This window comes from Rhododendron vialii, chromosome 7a, assembly GCF_030253575.1.
Source record: "Rhododendron vialii isolate Sample 1 chromosome 7a, ASM3025357v1".
NCBI lineage: Eukaryota > Viridiplantae > Streptophyta > Magnoliopsida > Ericales > Ericaceae > Rhododendron > Rhododendron vialii.
In genome coordinates this window covers 1,433,180-1,451,424 of record NC_080563.1, presented here as the reverse complement: position 1 = coordinate 1,451,424, position 18,245 = coordinate 1,433,180, and the positions used below count along the sequence as shown (strand labels likewise).

The 18,245-nt window shown below is 37.8% G+C and overlaps 2 protein-coding genes and 1 non-coding gene across 10 annotated transcripts; all 3 read right to left on the bottom strand.

The window, feature by feature from the left end:
* Nucleotides 1-6,030, bottom strand: LOC131333055 (AT-rich interactive domain-containing protein 1-like). 2 transcript variants are annotated; one of them, XM_058367374.1, is made up of 3 exons: nucleotides 5,907-6,030; nucleotides 4,172-5,045; nucleotides 1-1,459 (listed from the first exon to the last, which is right to left on the bottom strand). In XM_058367374.1, the coding sequence occupies exons 2-3, from the start codon at nucleotides 4,634-4,636 to the stop codon at nucleotides 608-610; spliced, it is 1,317 nt and encodes a 438-aa protein (XP_058223357.1). In that variant the 5' UTR covers nucleotides 4,637-5,045; nucleotides 5,907-6,030; the 3' UTR covers nucleotides 1-607. The 2 variants fall into 2 exon arrangements, with proteins under 2 accessions (XP_058223357.1, XP_058223358.1); XM_058367375.1 differs by lacking the exon at nucleotides 5,907-6,030 and adding an exon at nucleotides 5,598-5,899.
* A 4,518-nt stretch (nucleotides 6,031-10,548) lies between these two features.
* On the bottom strand, nucleotides 10,549-14,867 carry LOC131333647 (probable E3 ubiquitin-protein ligase RHB1A). Of its 7 annotated transcripts, none has more exons than XM_058368274.1 (6): nucleotides 14,699-14,867; nucleotides 14,485-14,569; nucleotides 13,069-13,224; nucleotides 11,795-12,173; nucleotides 11,172-11,281; nucleotides 10,549-11,045 (listed from the first exon to the last, which is right to left on the bottom strand). In XM_058368274.1, exons 3-6 carry the CDS (start codon nucleotides 13,129-13,131, stop codon nucleotides 11,022-11,024), a joined length of 576 nt encoding a protein of 191 aa, XP_058224257.1. In that variant the 5' UTR covers nucleotides 13,132-13,224; nucleotides 14,485-14,569; nucleotides 14,699-14,867; the 3' UTR covers nucleotides 10,549-11,021. The 7 variants fall into 7 exon arrangements, with proteins under 7 accessions (XP_058224257.1, XP_058224256.1, XP_058224259.1 ...); XM_058368273.1 differs by having other exon boundaries at nucleotides 14,485-14,581; nucleotides 14,699-14,858; XM_058368276.1 differs by having other exon boundaries at nucleotides 13,069-13,206; nucleotides 14,485-14,581; nucleotides 14,699-14,858.
* A 2,811-nt stretch (nucleotides 14,868-17,678) lies between these two features.
* Nucleotides 17,679-17,752, bottom strand: TRNAV-AAC (transfer RNA valine (anticodon AAC)). The gene has a single exon. It is a non-coding gene; the product is annotated as a tRNA-Val (tRNA).
* Nucleotides 17,753-18,245: the final 493 nt, after the last annotated feature.

Sequence of the window (18,245 nt, the reverse complement as noted above, 5' to 3'; positions counted from 1 at the left end):
TGGAGAGAACCATAGATGGAAATGGATTAAGCAGAATAGATTTTCTCACACCATTCTTTCCCAATATCCACATACCAAAAGGAAAAAGCGTGTAACCTTTCTCGAAAGGACTACAATCTGAATTCTAACGTAGATTCCATTCTCCCACCCTCAAGAACTTTCAAATCCTCTCAACAATCACAAGGCTTGGTTTCGGACCAGCCCTGCCGGGAAGAAACTGAGTGAAAAAAGAATAAATGGGTAAAAGTAAAAGTACCTGTACGGTCGTACGAGATGCTGGGAATCATGGTGAATGGCAGAAACCAAAAGTATATGCTGAGAAACAGAAAAAGATGAACCAAAATCAAGTGGCTTGTGCCTCTACAATTAGCATCTTTCACCACTATATGTATCAATCAACCTCCGGAACTGCTCTCTTACTAGCTTTTTCGGTGTTATCCCCATCAAGAAACACTAGAAGCTACAACTTACATATCAACAGCCATTGCAGACTCGTAGTTTTGAGTGAAAAGGAAAGGTAAATTTTCCTTGAAAATGCTGAACATGAAGACAAAACTGTTGCACTTCAAGTTTCCCAAGAAAGCCCTTGACCCTAATCCCCTGGGAACTATTTGACATTCGAGTGTGGCTTCTTTGGGGAACAGAAAATGGAACCTGGAGATTTAAGTGCATCATGCCTATAGCGATTAGTCACGGGTCCAAACTCTGATTCTTCATCATCACTCTCAATGTTGCTAGGAGTGGACCTATTCTGGTAACCCCGACGCCGTAAAAGATAGACATTGAAGTAGTAGCTCACCAAATCCTCCCTCTTTTTGCTAGTAAACGACTTAACAATTTCATCCCAGAAACACATATCCAGAGATGCAGGATTTGACTTAATTATTTCCTGGAACCTTTTCTCTTCTTCCTTTGTCCAAGAAAGTGCAACTTCCTCACCCATCCTATCGAACTTCAAGCGTAGGAAAGCCAAACCAAGTTCAAGCTTTACTCTCACCCTTTTCTCAGAGACGTGGAATCTGACACATTCAATGGAACCTGGGTTTTCACATCCACATGACTCTTGTCTTCCTTTCCCAATGCGATCCCTTTCAATTAGATATTTGCTTGGTTCCCCACTTTCTACTGGCCAAACCCGTGAGCCTAACCATCTAGAGTCACTTTCACAAGTCTCCCCAGTCCATTCCAGTACATTAGCTTGAAAAAACGGCCCCACTGGGACCCGTTTCCGGTTCTGATTATCGTTTAAAAAAGTAAATACGGAATTTGTAGACAGGGTTTCAGATTCTTTGTCCAAGTAATCCTCTAACTGAGTCTGAGTACTCGATGATGAGTCCGAACGAGGTCGTATTTTGGAAGAAAGTGATCGTGACTCTTTTGCTGAAACAAGCCTCTGGCTGCTTCTTTGCCTCTCAGATCCACTGTGATCATCATACATTGATGGATGCATCCTTTGCTTCTACAAAGAGTCAAAATTCGACAAAATAATGCAGAGAAGTGGAGATATCCATGTTTCTTTACATTCTCAACAAGAAAATGAAGGGGTGAAAACTGTAGTCAAATGCTCTGAAACTGAGCTAAGGACCACCGGAAAAATGAATTTTAGATAGCATATTGCAAGCTACTAACAACATATACCTCAACCGAAACTAGCCAAGACAGGGCAATTGCAGGTCCGTTAGATTAGAGTGAAAGTCTTAGTGATTGACTAGTATGAAAATAGTAGAAAGTGCTAGAAAATTAATTTTCTCATACATGCTTAAATTTTGCGTACATTTCATTTTCTCGCTAAATTACGAGAAAATAAATTTTATTTTCTTGTGAAAGTAGCCAACTCTTATTAGACTTCCCATTATGCCTATAGTTGTCCCTTTCCTATCATGATCCATAGTGTATGTTTAAGTGCAAGGGAATGTTTGATAACCCAAGTCAGCACTCAAAATTGAATGTATTAAGCGATAAGTAATGAGGTAATTGCTTATCCAAAAAAAAGAAAGATGTAATGGGTAATTAAGTAGGTTTGATAGCCATACTTCATCATACTTAATAGTATCTTAAGTGTCTTAAAATGTAGACTTAAAAAGTTACAAAAATTAAGCAGTCTAAACTCTAGAACCTACTTAATTACTTAATTTGTCTTCCTTCACCACCAGCACCCTCCACGACCACTGCTTGCCCCACCACCACTATAGCTACGCCACCGCCGCCACTACCAACCCCACTCCACTACCGCCATCACTACCACCACTCCACAGTCCCTACAATTACTTTTTTTGAACAGCACAGTTGCTACAACCACCACCACTATCACTGCCACCACCACTGCTGCTGCCACTACAGCTATCTCTCCAATGCCGCCACCAGCGCTCCAACCACCACTATCTTTCCATATCTTTATCATGTTTGATCCGCTCCTACATTCACCCTTCTTCACCACCACAACTACACGACCGCTCACTACTGCCATCACTTTCACCGCTTTCCACCACCGCCGTGACGCCGTCTCTCCACCACCACCAACACCATCGCAATCCTTCCCCCACAGCACCTCCTTTTCAACCACCACTGCTCCACCCTGCTACTACCACCACCGTGACATTACTAATGACCACTACAACCACCATCTCTCTACCACGTCACATGCAGACTGCAGTCACCACCTCTCCATCACTACCACTTAACCAAAAATTCATTTCTCTTTGTTTTTGTAACAGTTATGTTAATTCAGCTCTTCATATTTTATCAAACAACTTTTCAACTTCAAAAGTTCAGTATTCAGGTTTCAATACTTAATTTTTCAGCTTTATCGAAGATAGCCAGATTCTCACCAAACTTTTCATTTGAATTACCCTTTCCTTTCTTTCACTTCACTTTCCAGCATAAAACTTTCTTGGCCAGAATTGGATAAACTAGCATACAATGTAGATGTGGAAAGTATTAATAGATTCATAAATTCTTGTTCCATCTTCCAAGTGCATTTGAACAGAATTCCAGTCATGAAACAAAACCGCAAGTACTAAAATTCTCATGCATATCTTTCCCCACTAAGCTTATGGTACACACCTCCAAAAATTTTAGTAAGGAAAGTTTTGTTACCAAAAATATGCGCAGCTAACACCAAAAGATTACGTAAATAACACTAAAAGAACATGTAATTGACAAAAGAATGTCTAAATATTTTGAGGTTTACCGTACACCAACCCATAACTTCACCTGAAAAAAAGTACGTAACTAACACCATAAAAATGCGAAACTAATGAATCAAAAATATGCATAACATACACAAAAAATATGCGTACCATGCACCAAAAATATAGTGTACCATGTATTTCCAAGGCACACCCCTGCATAACTAACCAAAAAAAAAAAAAAAGGTACATAAAAAAAATATACGTAACATACACCAAAAGACGCGTAACATTTCTATGGGTGTCAATCTGACCGACCAACCAAGAAAAATTGCAATAATTGCTTTATAAAAATGCTTGGACAAGTTCCTAAGAAATTTATTTCACAGAAAATCATTTGTAAAAATCACTCCCGCAACCATCTCACCTATAGAGCTACCAAATTATCCACAACTATTTTTTGTATCATTTCCCTCGCATCTTCACATTATATCTCCCAAAAAAAAATTTTTTTTTTTTAGCAAAACAAAATACAGAATGAATTTGTTGAATAAGAGCATCAATTGTCATCTAAACAAGACTGCATCCTTATCCATCCAAACAAGACTAAATATTTTCGCCACAATTATTTGGAAGTAGGTTAAACAAGCAAATTAAATTCTGTGATTGAGGTGAGTTTGGGAAGAGCAAAATCAAGATGATGCAACTCTATGGACAGTTAGAATAAATACAGTTAGTCACCTAGAATGCACTCTTTCAATCTGTATATTTGGTATATGACACAGGTTGAGAGAATCGGAGGCACTCTTAAGCAACAACTAAGACAACAAAGATCTGAAATTATTTTGAGCAAAAAGGTAAAGCAGTTCGTTGTAGGGATATACCATCAAGTAAAAAGGCCTATTGCACAAGCACATTTTAGTCAGAGACAACTTCATGCAAAACGATGGGAAATTTGGAACAACCAACACCTTGCAATGCACAGTAAAGCATTTTGAGAGTGAATCATCATATGATAGGAAACTCGAGCTTTTAAGACATACCAGCCAATTCGAAATTTTTTGCTCGGGACTTCTATTGCCATTTCTTTTGAGAAACATTGCATGTCGGGCTAATAAAACCTGCTTCCATAACTGTTCCCTCCCATACTGCTTCCAATCCGGCCTTTCAGGTAACGATACAACTTCTGGATCACAAGGATTCTTTGCAACCTCAACAACCCAATCCAGCATCCTCCACCGACACCCCCGCTTTCTCTTCCTATTAGAAAACACACTTGAACCAGAAATCATACATTCTTCGCCTTCGTACAAGTTTTTGCAGTCTTCACCACCTTTCCTGCTTTCATCTGATTCCACCAAACCTATAACCTCATTGCCATTGCTCAATTTCCCTACCATAGAATCCATGTCACTCTCTTCCAAATCCAAATACAGGTAATCTCCATTCTCGTTCTTCTGATCCGAAATTTCCGATGAAGACCCTCTAAACTCGGGCTCAAACTCCATTAAACAATCACTCAGACCTGCACGAATTGTTTCTGGAATGCTTTGTCACAAGCCAATTTCAAATCAGAAGCAACACCAGATCACAACCCAAACTCTTTGACAACGGAATCCAACAACCCCTCCGCTGAAACCGTCTCCTTTTTCTTTCACTAGAAAGTAAAGCTTGAACAAATCTACTGAATTCTCATCTCCAAGCATTGAAGGTTTAGACCGAAAATAGTCAATCCAACAGGTCTGTTCGTGAAAAGTAAACAACAATAGACTGAACAAACATCGAAGCTTGTCTTCTTCTGAACCATCAACAAAATCCTCTGAACCAAGTGTGAAATCATACCAAAACTTCTTTGTTTGAAGCTTCTGGAGGATTATGAACCATCCAAAACAGACCCATGAGCTATCTTCTGCCACCCTGTCATGGATTATGAATTCAAACCTTAAAAACCAATTATAACTCACTGAACTCATACAAATATACATTTGCAGAAAAGAAAATAGCAAAATATTGACACATACTACTATAATAGCGGCCGGTGCCCACACGATATGCGTGCTCGTAAATTTAGGTAAAAGTACGTATTTTCTGGTGTTGAGGTTGACATACAAAAAACGGCAGAAATGCAACAACCACTTAGGTAATGAAGCACGAGCAATATAGCTAGAGGAACAAAGAGCCAACTCAACCACTGAGGTAATGAAAGAGCTAAATAGAATAGTAACCAAAAATTAATGGAATTCAAATGTTAGGATAAATCGCTCAAACCCTAAAAACCAATGATAACTCACTCCCACATGTATGCATTTTCCGGAAAGCAAATAGCAAAGTATCGACATATGCATAGAAACATAGATCCTCCATTATAGAGCAATGGACGTACATGCATAAGCTATCTTTGACAACCCAGTAATGGCTTGCGAGTTTAAACCCAATAATAAGCAGGAAAAAACCCAGCAAAATATTCACACAAGTATATTCATAGTACAGATAGAAACAGAAGGATGGATGTACCGATTAAACATCTGGGTCCTGTAAGAGAGATGGGCTTTTGGCGGGAAGTCATTGATCTAGGGCTCGAAACAAATCTAGGGCTTGAAACAAGTTTGGCCCACCCATCATTTATGTCCCGCCCTCTCTCTCTCTAAAGAAACCAGAGGAGAGAGAGGGAGAGAGGGAAAAGGGCCTTTTCAATTTGGGTTTACAGATATTGACCCTTTCTCTACGGAAAATCAAAGATTTGTCATTGGAGAAGTAAGGAAGGAAGGAGAGACGTACCAGAATTTTTGTTTGGTTTTTTTTTGGGGCGATGACTTCTTTGTCCTCTTTTCAACCCCTATTTTTCGAAGGGTCCTTTTGTGCAATAAAGGGATGTGGGCAGAGATCTAATAGGAGAACTTTGGAGGTGTATCGTAGGGTTTTTCAAGAAGGGCCAAGACCTTCTTTTATACTAGTTGGCATCATCAACTAACCATGGTTGATTAACTAGGGAGGTGGGTTTGGGTTGGGTTGGGTTGGGGTGAACATTACCCTCATTTCTATTAGTTGTAATTATGTGGATCCCACCACAAAGTAACGTCATGCTTGTCAAAAAGTGTATTGCAGGGGTGAGACGTATATCATTTCAACCAATAAAAAAGAGATAATGTTCATCATCCTCTTTTAAGAAAAGTGAACAAAATTGCACTCGTTCATGTCTTGTAGTGTAGAACTACATTATAGGGTTGTAATATAGCATCCGAGTCGTTCATCTTGGAATCAATAGTTCGGATTTCAGCTTCTCCATGTAGATCTGAGCCATCCATGTCGAGATGAAATTTGGACTATTGGTTGCCGAGATAGGCGACTCAAATGCCGCACTACAATATTGGAGTGCGACCCTGCACTACAACACAACACCCCCCATGTTAGGACAAGAACACAACACCCCCCATGTTAGGACAAGGGATCTTGGGGAAAGAAAATGACAAAAACTTTAAGAGCATCTCCAATAAAAGAAGAAAAATATAATGTCAGATATAGAGTTCGGTTACCGTGCGGCAAGTTGAAGAGTCGTGTAACAAGTCCGCTTCAGGAGAATCTTTTAGTTAGGTCTTTTATCTGTCAGATTTGGAATGTTTTTATGATAATGTATGGATACAACACTTCTGCACAACACCAACCATATTCGCTTACGTGGCATTGCATAATTGGGGTTGCAAAGTAATTTTAAAATGGTTGTTCTCTCATTATCAATTATGTAGTATCATATAGGCGGGTGTGGTTGGTGTTGTTGTAAAATATTGCGTATCTAGCATCATTGTTTTACCTTGAATAGTAATGAGTTGTAAAGTCGAAGAGTCATTTCTTTGTCCTCAAAAGTTCAAAGCGAGAGAAAGCTACATATAAATAGGAATCATAGGCTAGTACTTTTCCTTCTTCCTTTGAAGAGTTTTTTTTTTTTTTTTTGCTGATATGGCTCTTTAAATTTGAAAGAAATCTAGTTTTGCTTCCACACTTAGAATCGCTCTAATGAGAAAGATAAGCATACAAAAAGTGCAAAGAGAATTGTATACAATAGGTCAACAGTGTTCCCACGTTTGGAAGAGATAGAAATAAGATTGTGATTCCTAATAAAACATCCAATCTGTAATCACATTATCAGATTGAATGAAAATCTGATCACTCCTTAACTCCATGGGAACTTTAGATTCCTGGCTCGATCTATAAAAAAGAAAAGAAAATATTGACTTTGATAAATTTTCAAAACAATTGATTAATCATGCGTAAGATTACTAAATTTAATCCAAACACAGGAATGATATTACTTCAAGTATAGTATTCCTAGGAATTTAATTCCTACCAGTCATATTTCTTTCATACTCAAAAATTCCTAGAAAATTGATTCCTAGGAGTGGTGATAAGTTGCCTCCATTCCTGTCTCTCAAAGTAGGTATGGTTTACAAGGTGATAAATTATTACAACTCGTGCCAGCTGACCTACTAACTATTAGCCTAACCACGTGGCTCAAAAAATTAACATCGGATTAACAAGCCTTAAGGATGCAAAGATCAATCACAGAAATAAACTACATGAGTACATGGACAGAGTTCCACGAAATCTACTGATGGGTCTACTTTGGCTCATTGAAATACAAATATTGGTGCAAAAACTTTGTCAACCCGTCAAACCACATGGAAGCTGTATCCGCGCGGTGGGAGATCGAATTGGCGGGGTGATATGTTGATGGTTTTTAGATTGATTGCGGGTTGAATTTTTTCAATGGATCCACCATGAACCTAACTCAACCCCTGCTATGTATTTGTATTAAGAGAACCTATATCGCCTATATTTTTATCTGTAACTAAAGTGAGTACCGACATGTGGAGCTCCAACAACATGACCGCCATGGGGAGATACTGAGATAGAAAATGGCCAAATCGTATTCACTATTAGTTTAATGTCTTCATATTTTCTTAGGCGAGCATTGTCACGAACTTGAGGGCTAAAGCAAGAGCAGAGTAATATCCAAGGGATGCAAAATGTAATAATTTGCCTGATAATATTCGAAGGGAATGTCCATTCATTATGAAGATTTTAACAGTAAATTACTATTATGTCCTTTACTTGAGAATTTTTTTTTTGCTATTATACCACAACAATAAGACCAGGTACACCACAAAAAATGGAAAATGAGTTCAAGTGGATAAATTAGCTGTGAATGTCGGGATATTATATACTTATATGGAGGATATTAAAAAAAAAAACAATGATAGGAACACAAATTTATAGCACAGATGCGGACACAATTGTGTCATATACCGTCCTGTGCATCCGATGCACACCTACACGCATGCATTAGATTCCGGATCTGCATTTTAGATCTATGTTCTCACACTTTTTTTTGGGGGTAATGCAGAAGGGTGTCCCGTGCATCTCGGATTAATCCCTACAACACTTTTCATAGCCGTTTCGCACGCTTATGCGTGGGAGTGAGGTCAGAGGTGGCCCCAAAAATTGTTGGCAAGGAGAATCGAACTTGAGACCTTAAAATGGAATAAACATTTAAGTTGGAAGCCAAAACTACTTGACCAACCCGCCCCTTGGGGTTATGTTCTTAAGCTTTTCCTATAAGGAAAGATATAAGCTTCACCAGCATTCACCTTTAATATTAAGACGTGATGACCTTTTCCAAATAAATGGAATCCAAGTAGTAGTGGGTAGCATATGAGCAATTATTTATTTATTCCGGAAAAGGAAAATGCTATCGAGAGCCTAAAGTAGTGGCTAATCTTTCTTCAAAACAAAAAATGAAAAAAGAGAGGATCTGTGCCTATGAGAGCAACTAAAAAAGTTAAAAATATGTGAAAAATGTTATACTTCCTGTTCGAATTTGTTTGTCTTTGTGTAGATAGTCGTGTACTGTAATTGAATCAATAAATAATATGAATTATTAAAGATAGATGATTATTCAAAATGTCTTGAATAATAAAAAAATGGACAAATAAATAGAGAAGATAAGAATTAACCAACAAACAGTGGGTCGTGTAAATGAAAAATAATACTCTTCACCTGTTAGTGAAGACACTGAAGACTATACAAAAATGACAAACTAGGCTAACTCTAATTAGTTCCCTATTAATACATTGGGCGGCTGTGCGTGTGTTGTAGATCTGTGGTGGAGCCGTGGTTTGATGTGTGGGTCTCGGTTGGCAGGTGCGGCGGCGGCGTTGGGTGGCTGTGCATTTTGTTTTGTAGGGTTTGGTTTTGGGTGGTTGTTTTGGTGTTGGGCCTGGCCCGTTTTTAGGTGTTTGGTTTTTTTTGGGGTCTCGTTGTTGGCTTCTTACCAACTTCGGGTTTTAGGTGTTTTTATCTTGCTGGTTTGGACTCATCCTGTAGGGCCTAAATCGGTTCCTCCACGTAGTTAAGAGATGAGGGTCTTGAGTGGTCAGACAGGTGTTTCCAAGTTCCTATTGACTCTATACTTTGTGTTTTGAGTTAATGAAATCTATCTTTTTGCCGATAAAAAAAAAAATTACATTGGGCATGTTTGATTGCAAGATAAGAGAAGTAGATTAAGGGATGTGACTGAAGGGTGGGTCCACATGTCCCTCTTTTCCATAGTCTGCCGTTTGTCGGCACACGGTTTAAGGGCTAAGGCTCCGTTCCGGAAAGGAAAATAAGTACTTATTTTTTAAGAAGGCAATTTCAAGCTCAAAAATTATGCGCTTATGCAAATAATTTTCCTATCAATATGGATCTTGTTTGATAGATCTCTTCTATACGGTGCAAAAAAAAATTGAAAAATTATTTTTCATTTACATTATTTTTAAGTCTGAAAATGTGAAATAAGTACTTATTTTTTAAAAAGGTGTTATGGAACGGGGCCTAAATTGGATAAGGGTGGATTACTCGTCCATTTACCAAGGGAACTTTGGAAGTGGTGGTAGCTATTCCCCTTTTCCAGATTAACTCCATCCTCATCCTCTACTCTAGTCAAACACAAAACAACTAATTCCAGTATTCCTTATTTCCGTCCTGTATATAATTCAACAATCAAACTTATATGCACTGATGTTTTTATAACACGAAAATCCAGGATTATAGAACTAAAAACGAGGGAAAGACTTTCTTCTGAAGGTTGAGAAGAGAGGTGGTGCTGAAGAGACTCACTGCAAACGATTTTTATTTTATTTTACTTATTATCAAGATAAAAGTTTTCTAAAATCACATTGATTGGTATCTGATCGACGTGAATTTTGGCAGGATTGATGTTTCTCAAGAAGATCTAGAACGACACGTTCCAGTCCGAAGAGGATCGATCCTCTTCCTATAAACAATGGAACCAGAGCAAACGACCAAATGCATGCAGGATATCCAACTACTAGTGCATTGCAGAGAAAAGGAAACAGATAATCTGTGCATCACTGCAACCAACATAGAGGGTAATTTGCCGTGCTGCAATTAGATCCCTTAAACAAAGAAAAATTATTCAGTGGCCCTGGCTTATCCATCACTACGCATTTCTGGGGAATCCAAGACAAAATGTATAGGTCCCATGGGGTGGCGGAGGGGGATGGACACGGGGTAGCGGTGCCCTAGGGGCACTGAATAATTACTCCTCAGATTCTTCAACCCATAAAATGAGGGTTTGATCACTAGTGAAAGGAAATGGACCTTAATATATACACAGCCAACCTAAGGCTAAGGGCAGCAAGCAGCTGCGCTCCGTCTCTCTTTTTAGGTTGGCATAATAAAGAAAAAAAATCTAATAAATACTAATGAACAAGCTAAGATGGATTTAGAGTCCATTGGCCCTAACCATTTACAACAACCATTACCCGCCATGTGTCTGCAGTATCCGAGTCTGCACGCTTATACTTCGAAGAGCCATGAAGCTCCATCTTCAAAGCATTAGTTTGCTTCATATATCATTTCCTGTATAATTGAGCAGCAGAAACATATCAGCGAGTGTAAAAAGATAAGTGTTGTAAAACACGGAAACAAGATTTTTCATCCTATCTCTGAAAAAGTACAATAGTAACAATACGGCATGAGGCAGACCTGGTCGCATATAGGGCAAGTGTCACTTCTTTCCATCCACTCTAGAATGCACGAAAGGTGAAAACAATGGTTACATTTTGTGATAATCTTTGGGTTCTCTGCATCGTAATCTGCAAATGATGATCCAAAATGAAACCGTAAGTCAATTTGGTTTATGTGACTTCACTGACTTGATGTAGTTTCCCCCTAACCAAAGATCAAAAATTTCATCGGTTTGTTGATTCGGCAAGCATAGAAACTGAAACAATGTTGAAACGTTTCCGAGCGTAGGGAAACATTTCCAAAGAGACCAAAGAAAATCGAAAAAAAAAAAAAAAATGTTTAGAAACAGGAATTAAGCAACCACTATTTCCATCAGAAAATTGTCACGTATAACGAAATAAAGTGCAAATCCTTGTTTAAATAACTTCAGTTTTTCTATGATTCGATGTGTTTCAAATGGTGTTGCTATATTATGAATCTCTGTTGGAAGCACTACAATTTGGTTCCTCAGTGAAAACAATCCATTCGCTGTGCAAACAACTGGAAATTTGTTCCTTGCCTATAACAACTAAGAATGATAATTGTACTCGTAAACAAAGTAATAAACACATTGATCTAGTGAGATTCTGCCGGTAGTGCACCTTCAAGACAAGTCGGACAGACGTCCTCATCTTCCAGTGCTGATACATTAAGATCACCTGATTTTAGAATTCGAAACTCAAACTTCTTTGGGGAGGCAAGAAGAATGTCAGAGTCAGTTTCACAATCTGGCTCTTTAACATCTGCACATGAAGACATATTTTCATAGCCACTGCCATTAGTAGTGTCGCTCAGGGACTCAGAGTCTGTTGATTGTGAACGTCCTAGAACCACGTCATATGGTATAGGTGCAGGAGGGGGTCGATAAGTGTCAGGGGTTGACGTATCCAAATTTAAATCAACCAGGAACCCTGCAGTCAGTACCATGGCTGCACTATCATGAGACGTCAAGGACTCATGCTCTTCCAAAATCGGAGGACACTGCAGAAAGGACCAATAAAGTTTACAATTGATAATTGGAAGCAAAATAAATCCTACAGCAGTACTCTCTTCTTTTTTTTCATTTTAAAAAGATAACCATTACAGAAAACAGTTGGCAGACTTCCATTTGAACATACATTCCTAATCTTTATATCATGAAAGAAGTCCAAAATAATGACAATACAAAGTTAACTTGACAAACTTGTGCCTAGTGCATATCACTTAATGATTTGCAGATAACTATAAAATGGAGCGGTGGTGTTGCCGTGTTGTTGGTTATGAGGAGAAGATGGATCAGAATCTGGGTTTGCAAAGTGACAAAATGAAACAAAAAAAATTAAGAACCTTTTGTAAATCGCATGAATGCAAAATCATAGAATGTTCCCCTCGAACACAGTTAACAGCTACGACTGACAAATTTCGAAAAAGTCTTGACTTTAGCAATACTAACAAAAGGAATATCGAATCTGCCCAGAATTTTTTTTTCCAGCACCTGCTAGAGTTAATGCATTATGCATCTACCACCATGTTGCTGTAGGACTTATAGACTGATAGAGTTAAATGAAATTCCAGCAGTTATATTGGTGAAACAAAGAATAAATCCAAGATGGCTCGGTCAAATGATTTTAAGATCATAAAGAATTGAAGAGATTCTTCAGTTAAGATGGCTAGGTGTGGTAAGCCCTCAGCGGCTACTAATGTCTGGCACGCCTGTTTCTCGTTCAATAAACTTAATATGACAAGGGCACAGCAAAGGATGGGCCTCCTATTCAAGTGGCATAAAACAGGAGACCGTCAACATCAAATAACTATGTTTCACTTGCCCAGTATTTTCCAAAGAAGATTGTATGATAACAACTGGCGGCATTAAGGGGTGATATAAGAAAGTACTGACATAGTAATACACAGGTGTTCCATGTAGCTGTGGTTTTCGGGAAGAACAACAGCAACCCCCCATTCCTGCAGTGTTTGTGTTAGGCACTCAAGTCCCTGGGCTCATGGCATGTTGCATCCTGTATTATCCCATAATATACTGGTAGTAGCGCCAATCCTATAAAAAAAAAATTGAAGCATATGTTACTTATAAGCTATATAGCAAATGAAAGTATGAAGCTTTCCAAGGAGGGAACTACAAGGCATGATTTCAGGAGCATGAAATTAAAAAATCTGTGCAAACAACATAAAAGTTGCACAGGAAAGAAAGAGAAGAAGTACTAGTGACAAAGCAACACAACGTTCTTTTGCATATATCCGCTAATACACCTCACAAGTTTGCTCTTATTTGGAGTAAATTATGAACTACAGATAGAAATAGCTCATCGGACTGGTACATGACATCCACACTGCACACTCTTGAAATGCTGGTCGGATGTCATCGAGGGAGCCAAGCCATTGGGGTTTGCCACACAGGACAACTTTCTACCTCCTGGTCTGTGGTTGATAAACAGTAATTAAAGCATTACAGGAAACTTTAAATAACCCAATTAGGGTTACAGATATGAACCATCATCAAAAGTTTAGTTTTCGTGCAGGTAGCAAAATCTCAGGTGACAAAATGAGTCATTTTTTGGTTGTTCTAGAGCATTACAAAGATCAATCTAATGAAATTCTCTTACTTCAATACTTCTTAGAAGAATTATGTTATACAAACGATGGGCTTATCTCTGGTTGATCAAAGTATTTTACTCGTCAAATATATCAACAAGAATGAAAATTAAAAACAAGTTCATATCACAATTTGCTACTTGCTAGGCTGTCCCAGGGCCTTGACTCGGAGAATGAAAATGGCCAAGCAGATAGACGTATCCACTTGTTCTGTGATTTCCCAAAAAGTTCAAACATTTATACACCATTCCTGATACAAAAATATACCCAGCTGACACCTTTTAACAATTGAAGTTTGACACCTAAACGACATGTAAAATCTTCCTCAAATAGAACCTCGGCCTAGTCTGGTAGACCAAAGAACAAAAATCATCAAAGTGATGAAGAGCCACAAAAACAACAGAACCATAGCAGCCTAGAAGCTGTTGGGTGAAGTCCATCTGATTTCCCTGGCGGCCAAAACCAAAAACTCGAATTTTCCTCAATCCTATATTCGCAATTCTGCGAAATAGAATAGAAATTAAGACCATTGCATGAGTAGCACGCTGTAATTATCAGTTAACGGGCTGAATTTACAATAAATGATTCCCAGTCTAAGAAGAAGAACAAGAGTGCAATATCCACATATGACAACAACAACAACAACAAAAAAACCCAATTGAAAACAAAGCACAAGGACCTAAGCAGTTGAGGGAATTTATCCTACCTGATTTCAAGTGCAAGGAACAAGAAGTTTTCTTTCTTTTTTCCTTCTGGGTAAGCTAAAGACAGCAAACCCAATTGAACACAACCTGCAAACAGACCTAACTAACCATAAAAATCAATCACTTCACAGACAAGTAAAATTACAAGACATATCACATATATGTATGTACCTACAAATATGCATAATTATAGTTTTGTATAGTCCAAAAGATTACCGAAAGGCTAGAGATTCTTGTTAATGGTAGGTGGCCGCCCGGCCCGCCCCTGTGTTGTTGCGTTTTGGGTGTGCCTGAGGCTGACAGAGAGAGAGAGAGGAAAGGAGGATTTTCTTTCCCCACTTTTTTTTTTTTTTTTTCGTGTATGCTTTTTGAACTCTCTTTTCACATGACGAGTTTCCTTTTATTTTTTGGAAACTATGGACAGGTGGGGGGAAAATATAAGGTTTGTTTGGAACTTAGCAATAGAAAAATAGAAAGGATGAGATGTTTTCCCATTCTTTTTCATTTTTTTCCTCTGCGTTCCAAACAGAGCATTGGAAAAAGAAGAGATATCTGGTTTGGGAGGAACCACTACCAGGAAAGAAAATTACCACAAACACTTTCATCAAAGTTTTCTTCTTAATTATTTTCATCAAAGTTTTATTTTCATCAAAGTTTTCTTCTTAATTTTTCTTCCCTATTATGTTTTCTTCTCGAATCGAACACTTTCATCAAAGTTTTCTTCTCTATTATGTTTTCCCTTTCTTTTTCATCAAAGTTTTCTTCTTAATTATTTTCTCTTAGCAACTCCAACCCACTTTGCACGCTTAATTTTTTTTGTTTACCTAATTTATTGAACAATATGAGATTTTGTACCTCCAACCCACTCTATTCTCTCCCTCTAAAAGGAGAGCATCTATCTCTTAACTCCAAAAGAGTGGCCGCACTTTCTTTTCTTCTTCCTCCCTCCCTCCCTCCCTCCCCCTTGGTTTTATACGCAACTTTGGGCGGCGGGAGGAGAGAAATCAATCTCTGCCTTCAGATCTTATTTTCCCTTCCTTTTCTCTATCCAAATCGCTAGCCATTCGTCACCACTCTACTCGCCGCCAATGGCTTTTTGAGTCGTCGGCTTCAAAGATTGGTAGGGGTTAGACAAGAGAATGGTTGCTCAATGACGGAGGAGAGTGTATATTTTATTTTGTTTTTGTCCGATTTCTGTTCGGACTTAATCCTATGAGTTGTTGATTTTCATCGATTTTTTATGTTGTCTTTGATATGGAACTCCGTCATCTCAAGGCATCTGGGTACTATATAGCTCCACTTATGCTGATCCTTGTTGATAACAGTGTAAAATGAGCGATGACTCTTGCTTAGGCATTAGACATCAGTTTCGTCTTTTTTCTTTTCCTGTATATGGTTAGCTTTAGTTTCTCTATATATTTCTGTATTCGAATGGAAATCTGTTACTGCCATATGGCTTGATCTGTATTCCAGTGGTAATCTGTATATGTCGTATGAAATTTATAAGCTTACAAGGCCACCTATTAATTTTGTAAGGCTTCAAGTCCATTTTAGGGTACTCTAAAGTAGGGTAGGGTATCCTAAGATTGAGGCCATTTCATAAGATTTTAGGGTTCACTTTTTTATTATAGGATAGGATACCCTAAGGTAGGGTAGATTACTCTAGAGTAGAGTACCATATGGTTTATGCACTTTTATAAGGTTTTATGGTACATTTTTTTATTATAGGATTTTAGTGATTTAAACACTTTCATAAAGTACTCTAGGGATTAGGTTGTGTGGACTTGCAGCTTTACAAAATTATTAGATGAAGTTATGGATTTATGAATTGTCTATAATTAGATTAAAAAAAAACCCCACTCTTTAGTCAACTTATCAAATTTGAAGAATTCATTTCACTCCGCAAAACTGATGATTGATAATGACTATTCAGATGCCTTAAATGTAGGCCCGCCGCTTTTACCTCTATATTTTAGGAAGGAAAAAAGACTAGAAGTAAATTAAATAAGGATGTGTTTCACCAACTTAAATACTTCCTCCGTCTCTATTCTTTTTTTTTTTTGAGAATTCGTGTCATTTTTTAATTGATTATATATTACAATTTATAATATTTTAGGTGATTTTGATAACATCGTTTAAAAGGAACCCGGAGTGGGTGCTACGCAGCGTGCTGCACGGCCTTGTCGGCATTGGTCCGACGATCGGAGATTCACTGCGTGGAGCTCGTCGAGTACTACAAGTGTACCAAAAATCAACTTGATCAAATATCGTTAAGTGTCTCATCGGAACAAATATAACTTGAAAAGAATAGATTCAATGGTTAGTATCCAGTGTTTCGTATCCATCAGGATTCATTTTTTAAATCAACTTGATCAAAATATTGTTAAGTGTCTCATCGAAACACATATAATTTGAAAAGAATGGATTTAGTGGTTTTGATCCAGTGTTTCGTATCCATTAGGATTCTTTTTTTTTTTTCAAGTTATATGTATTACAATGAGGCACTTAACGATATTTGATCAAATTGATTTTTAGTAGTACACTTGTAGTGCTCGACGCGCTCTACACAATAGACGTCTCTGATCGTCGGACCGATGCCGGCAAGGCCGCGCCGGCGGCCGTGCAACACAGAGCTGCGCAGCACCCACCCCGATTCTGTTTAAAAGAGCTTATTAAGATCTATCAAATAAGATTTATATTACATATAATCGGTATTACCAATTTAAAATTATAATTAATTTTTTAGCCGGTTAGGATAAGACGAGGGACAATAGAATAAGGACGGAAGGTGTAAGTAATTAATTTTTGAATTAAAAGTAATGTATTGTAAGAGAATGATTTATCTCGTAAAATAGAAAATAAGATCCTGTTCGTTTTGGAAATTTGGATTTATAGGTAATGAGTATAGAGAGAAATAGAGTAATGATTGAAAATGTGGATAATAATTAGAGAGAAATAGAAAGAAAAATGGGAGTAATAATTAGAGAAAAATAAGATAATGATTAGAATTCAAAATTAAAACTCCAAAACAAACGAGGTCTAAGTATTTAAAAAATAATAACCTTAGCGGAACGGGATCGTGTAATTTGAAGAATGGGATGGAAGATGCTCGCATGGTAAATTTTAGAAGTACTTCACGCCCAAACAGAGAGAGTAAGGAAAAACGGAAAATCACATGGTGAAAAAGAAAGGAAATTGGCGTCGCCCGGGTTTGAACCGGAGACCTTCAGTGTGTTAGACTGACGTGATAACCAACTACACCACGACACCAACTTTGCGTCGGCGATTGAACAAACTAGTAGTAAACTATGAATGTAGTTTGATAACAAGTGCACTCAAGACAAGTAATTCGAAATAGTGGTACCTGAGGAAAGTGACTCACTGGGTCATTACTATTTTTATCAAGTAACTTTTTTTTAAAAAAAAATTTATGGGAGTGATAATGCTTGTTTGGATGGTGTTTGGAAAATTTTTGAGTTTAGCTTTTGGGCAATGAGTGAGAGAAAAATTAGGGTAATAAGTGAAAATATGGGTAATGAGTAAAGAGAGAAAATGAGAATAATGATTGAAGAGTGGAGAGAGTAATGATTGAAAGTAGGAGTAATGCGTATTTTCTGAGTTGGAATTTTTTTTTTCAAAATACCATACAAACAAGACGTTCAACACTTTCCTTTTTGCTAACCCCACTCCTCTCTTTAGGAGTAGTATTTTTAGGAAATTGATATTCGTGCTCTTTTTTTTTATGCAGGCGCTCCATTTTTAA

What these genes read in the sequence shown, in the direction of transcription:
- LOC131333647 (XM_058368274.1), bottom strand. Translation starts at nt 13,131, where the DNA reads ATGGGGGGTTGCTGTTGTTCTTCCCGAAAACCACAGCTACATGGAACA. An exon ending in GAACACCTGTGTATTACTAT is followed by an intron (nt 12,174 to 13,068) that starts GTCAGTACTTTC and finishes TCCTTTCTGCAG; the next exon opens with TGTCCTCCGATTTTGGAAGA. An exon ending in CTTGCCCTATATGCGACCAG is followed by an intron (nt 11,046 to 11,171) that starts GTCTGCCTCATG and finishes TCAATTATACAG; the next exon opens with GAAATGATATATGAAGCAAA.
- LOC131333055 (XM_058367374.1), bottom strand. Translation starts at nt 4,636, where the DNA reads ATGGAGTTTGAGCCCGAGTTTAGAGGGTCTTCATCGGAAATTTCGGAT. An exon ending in AAAAAATTTCGAATTGGCTG is followed by an intron (nt 1,460 to 4,171) that starts GTATGTCTTAAA and finishes GACTCTTTGTAG; the next exon opens with AAGCAAAGGATGCATCCATC.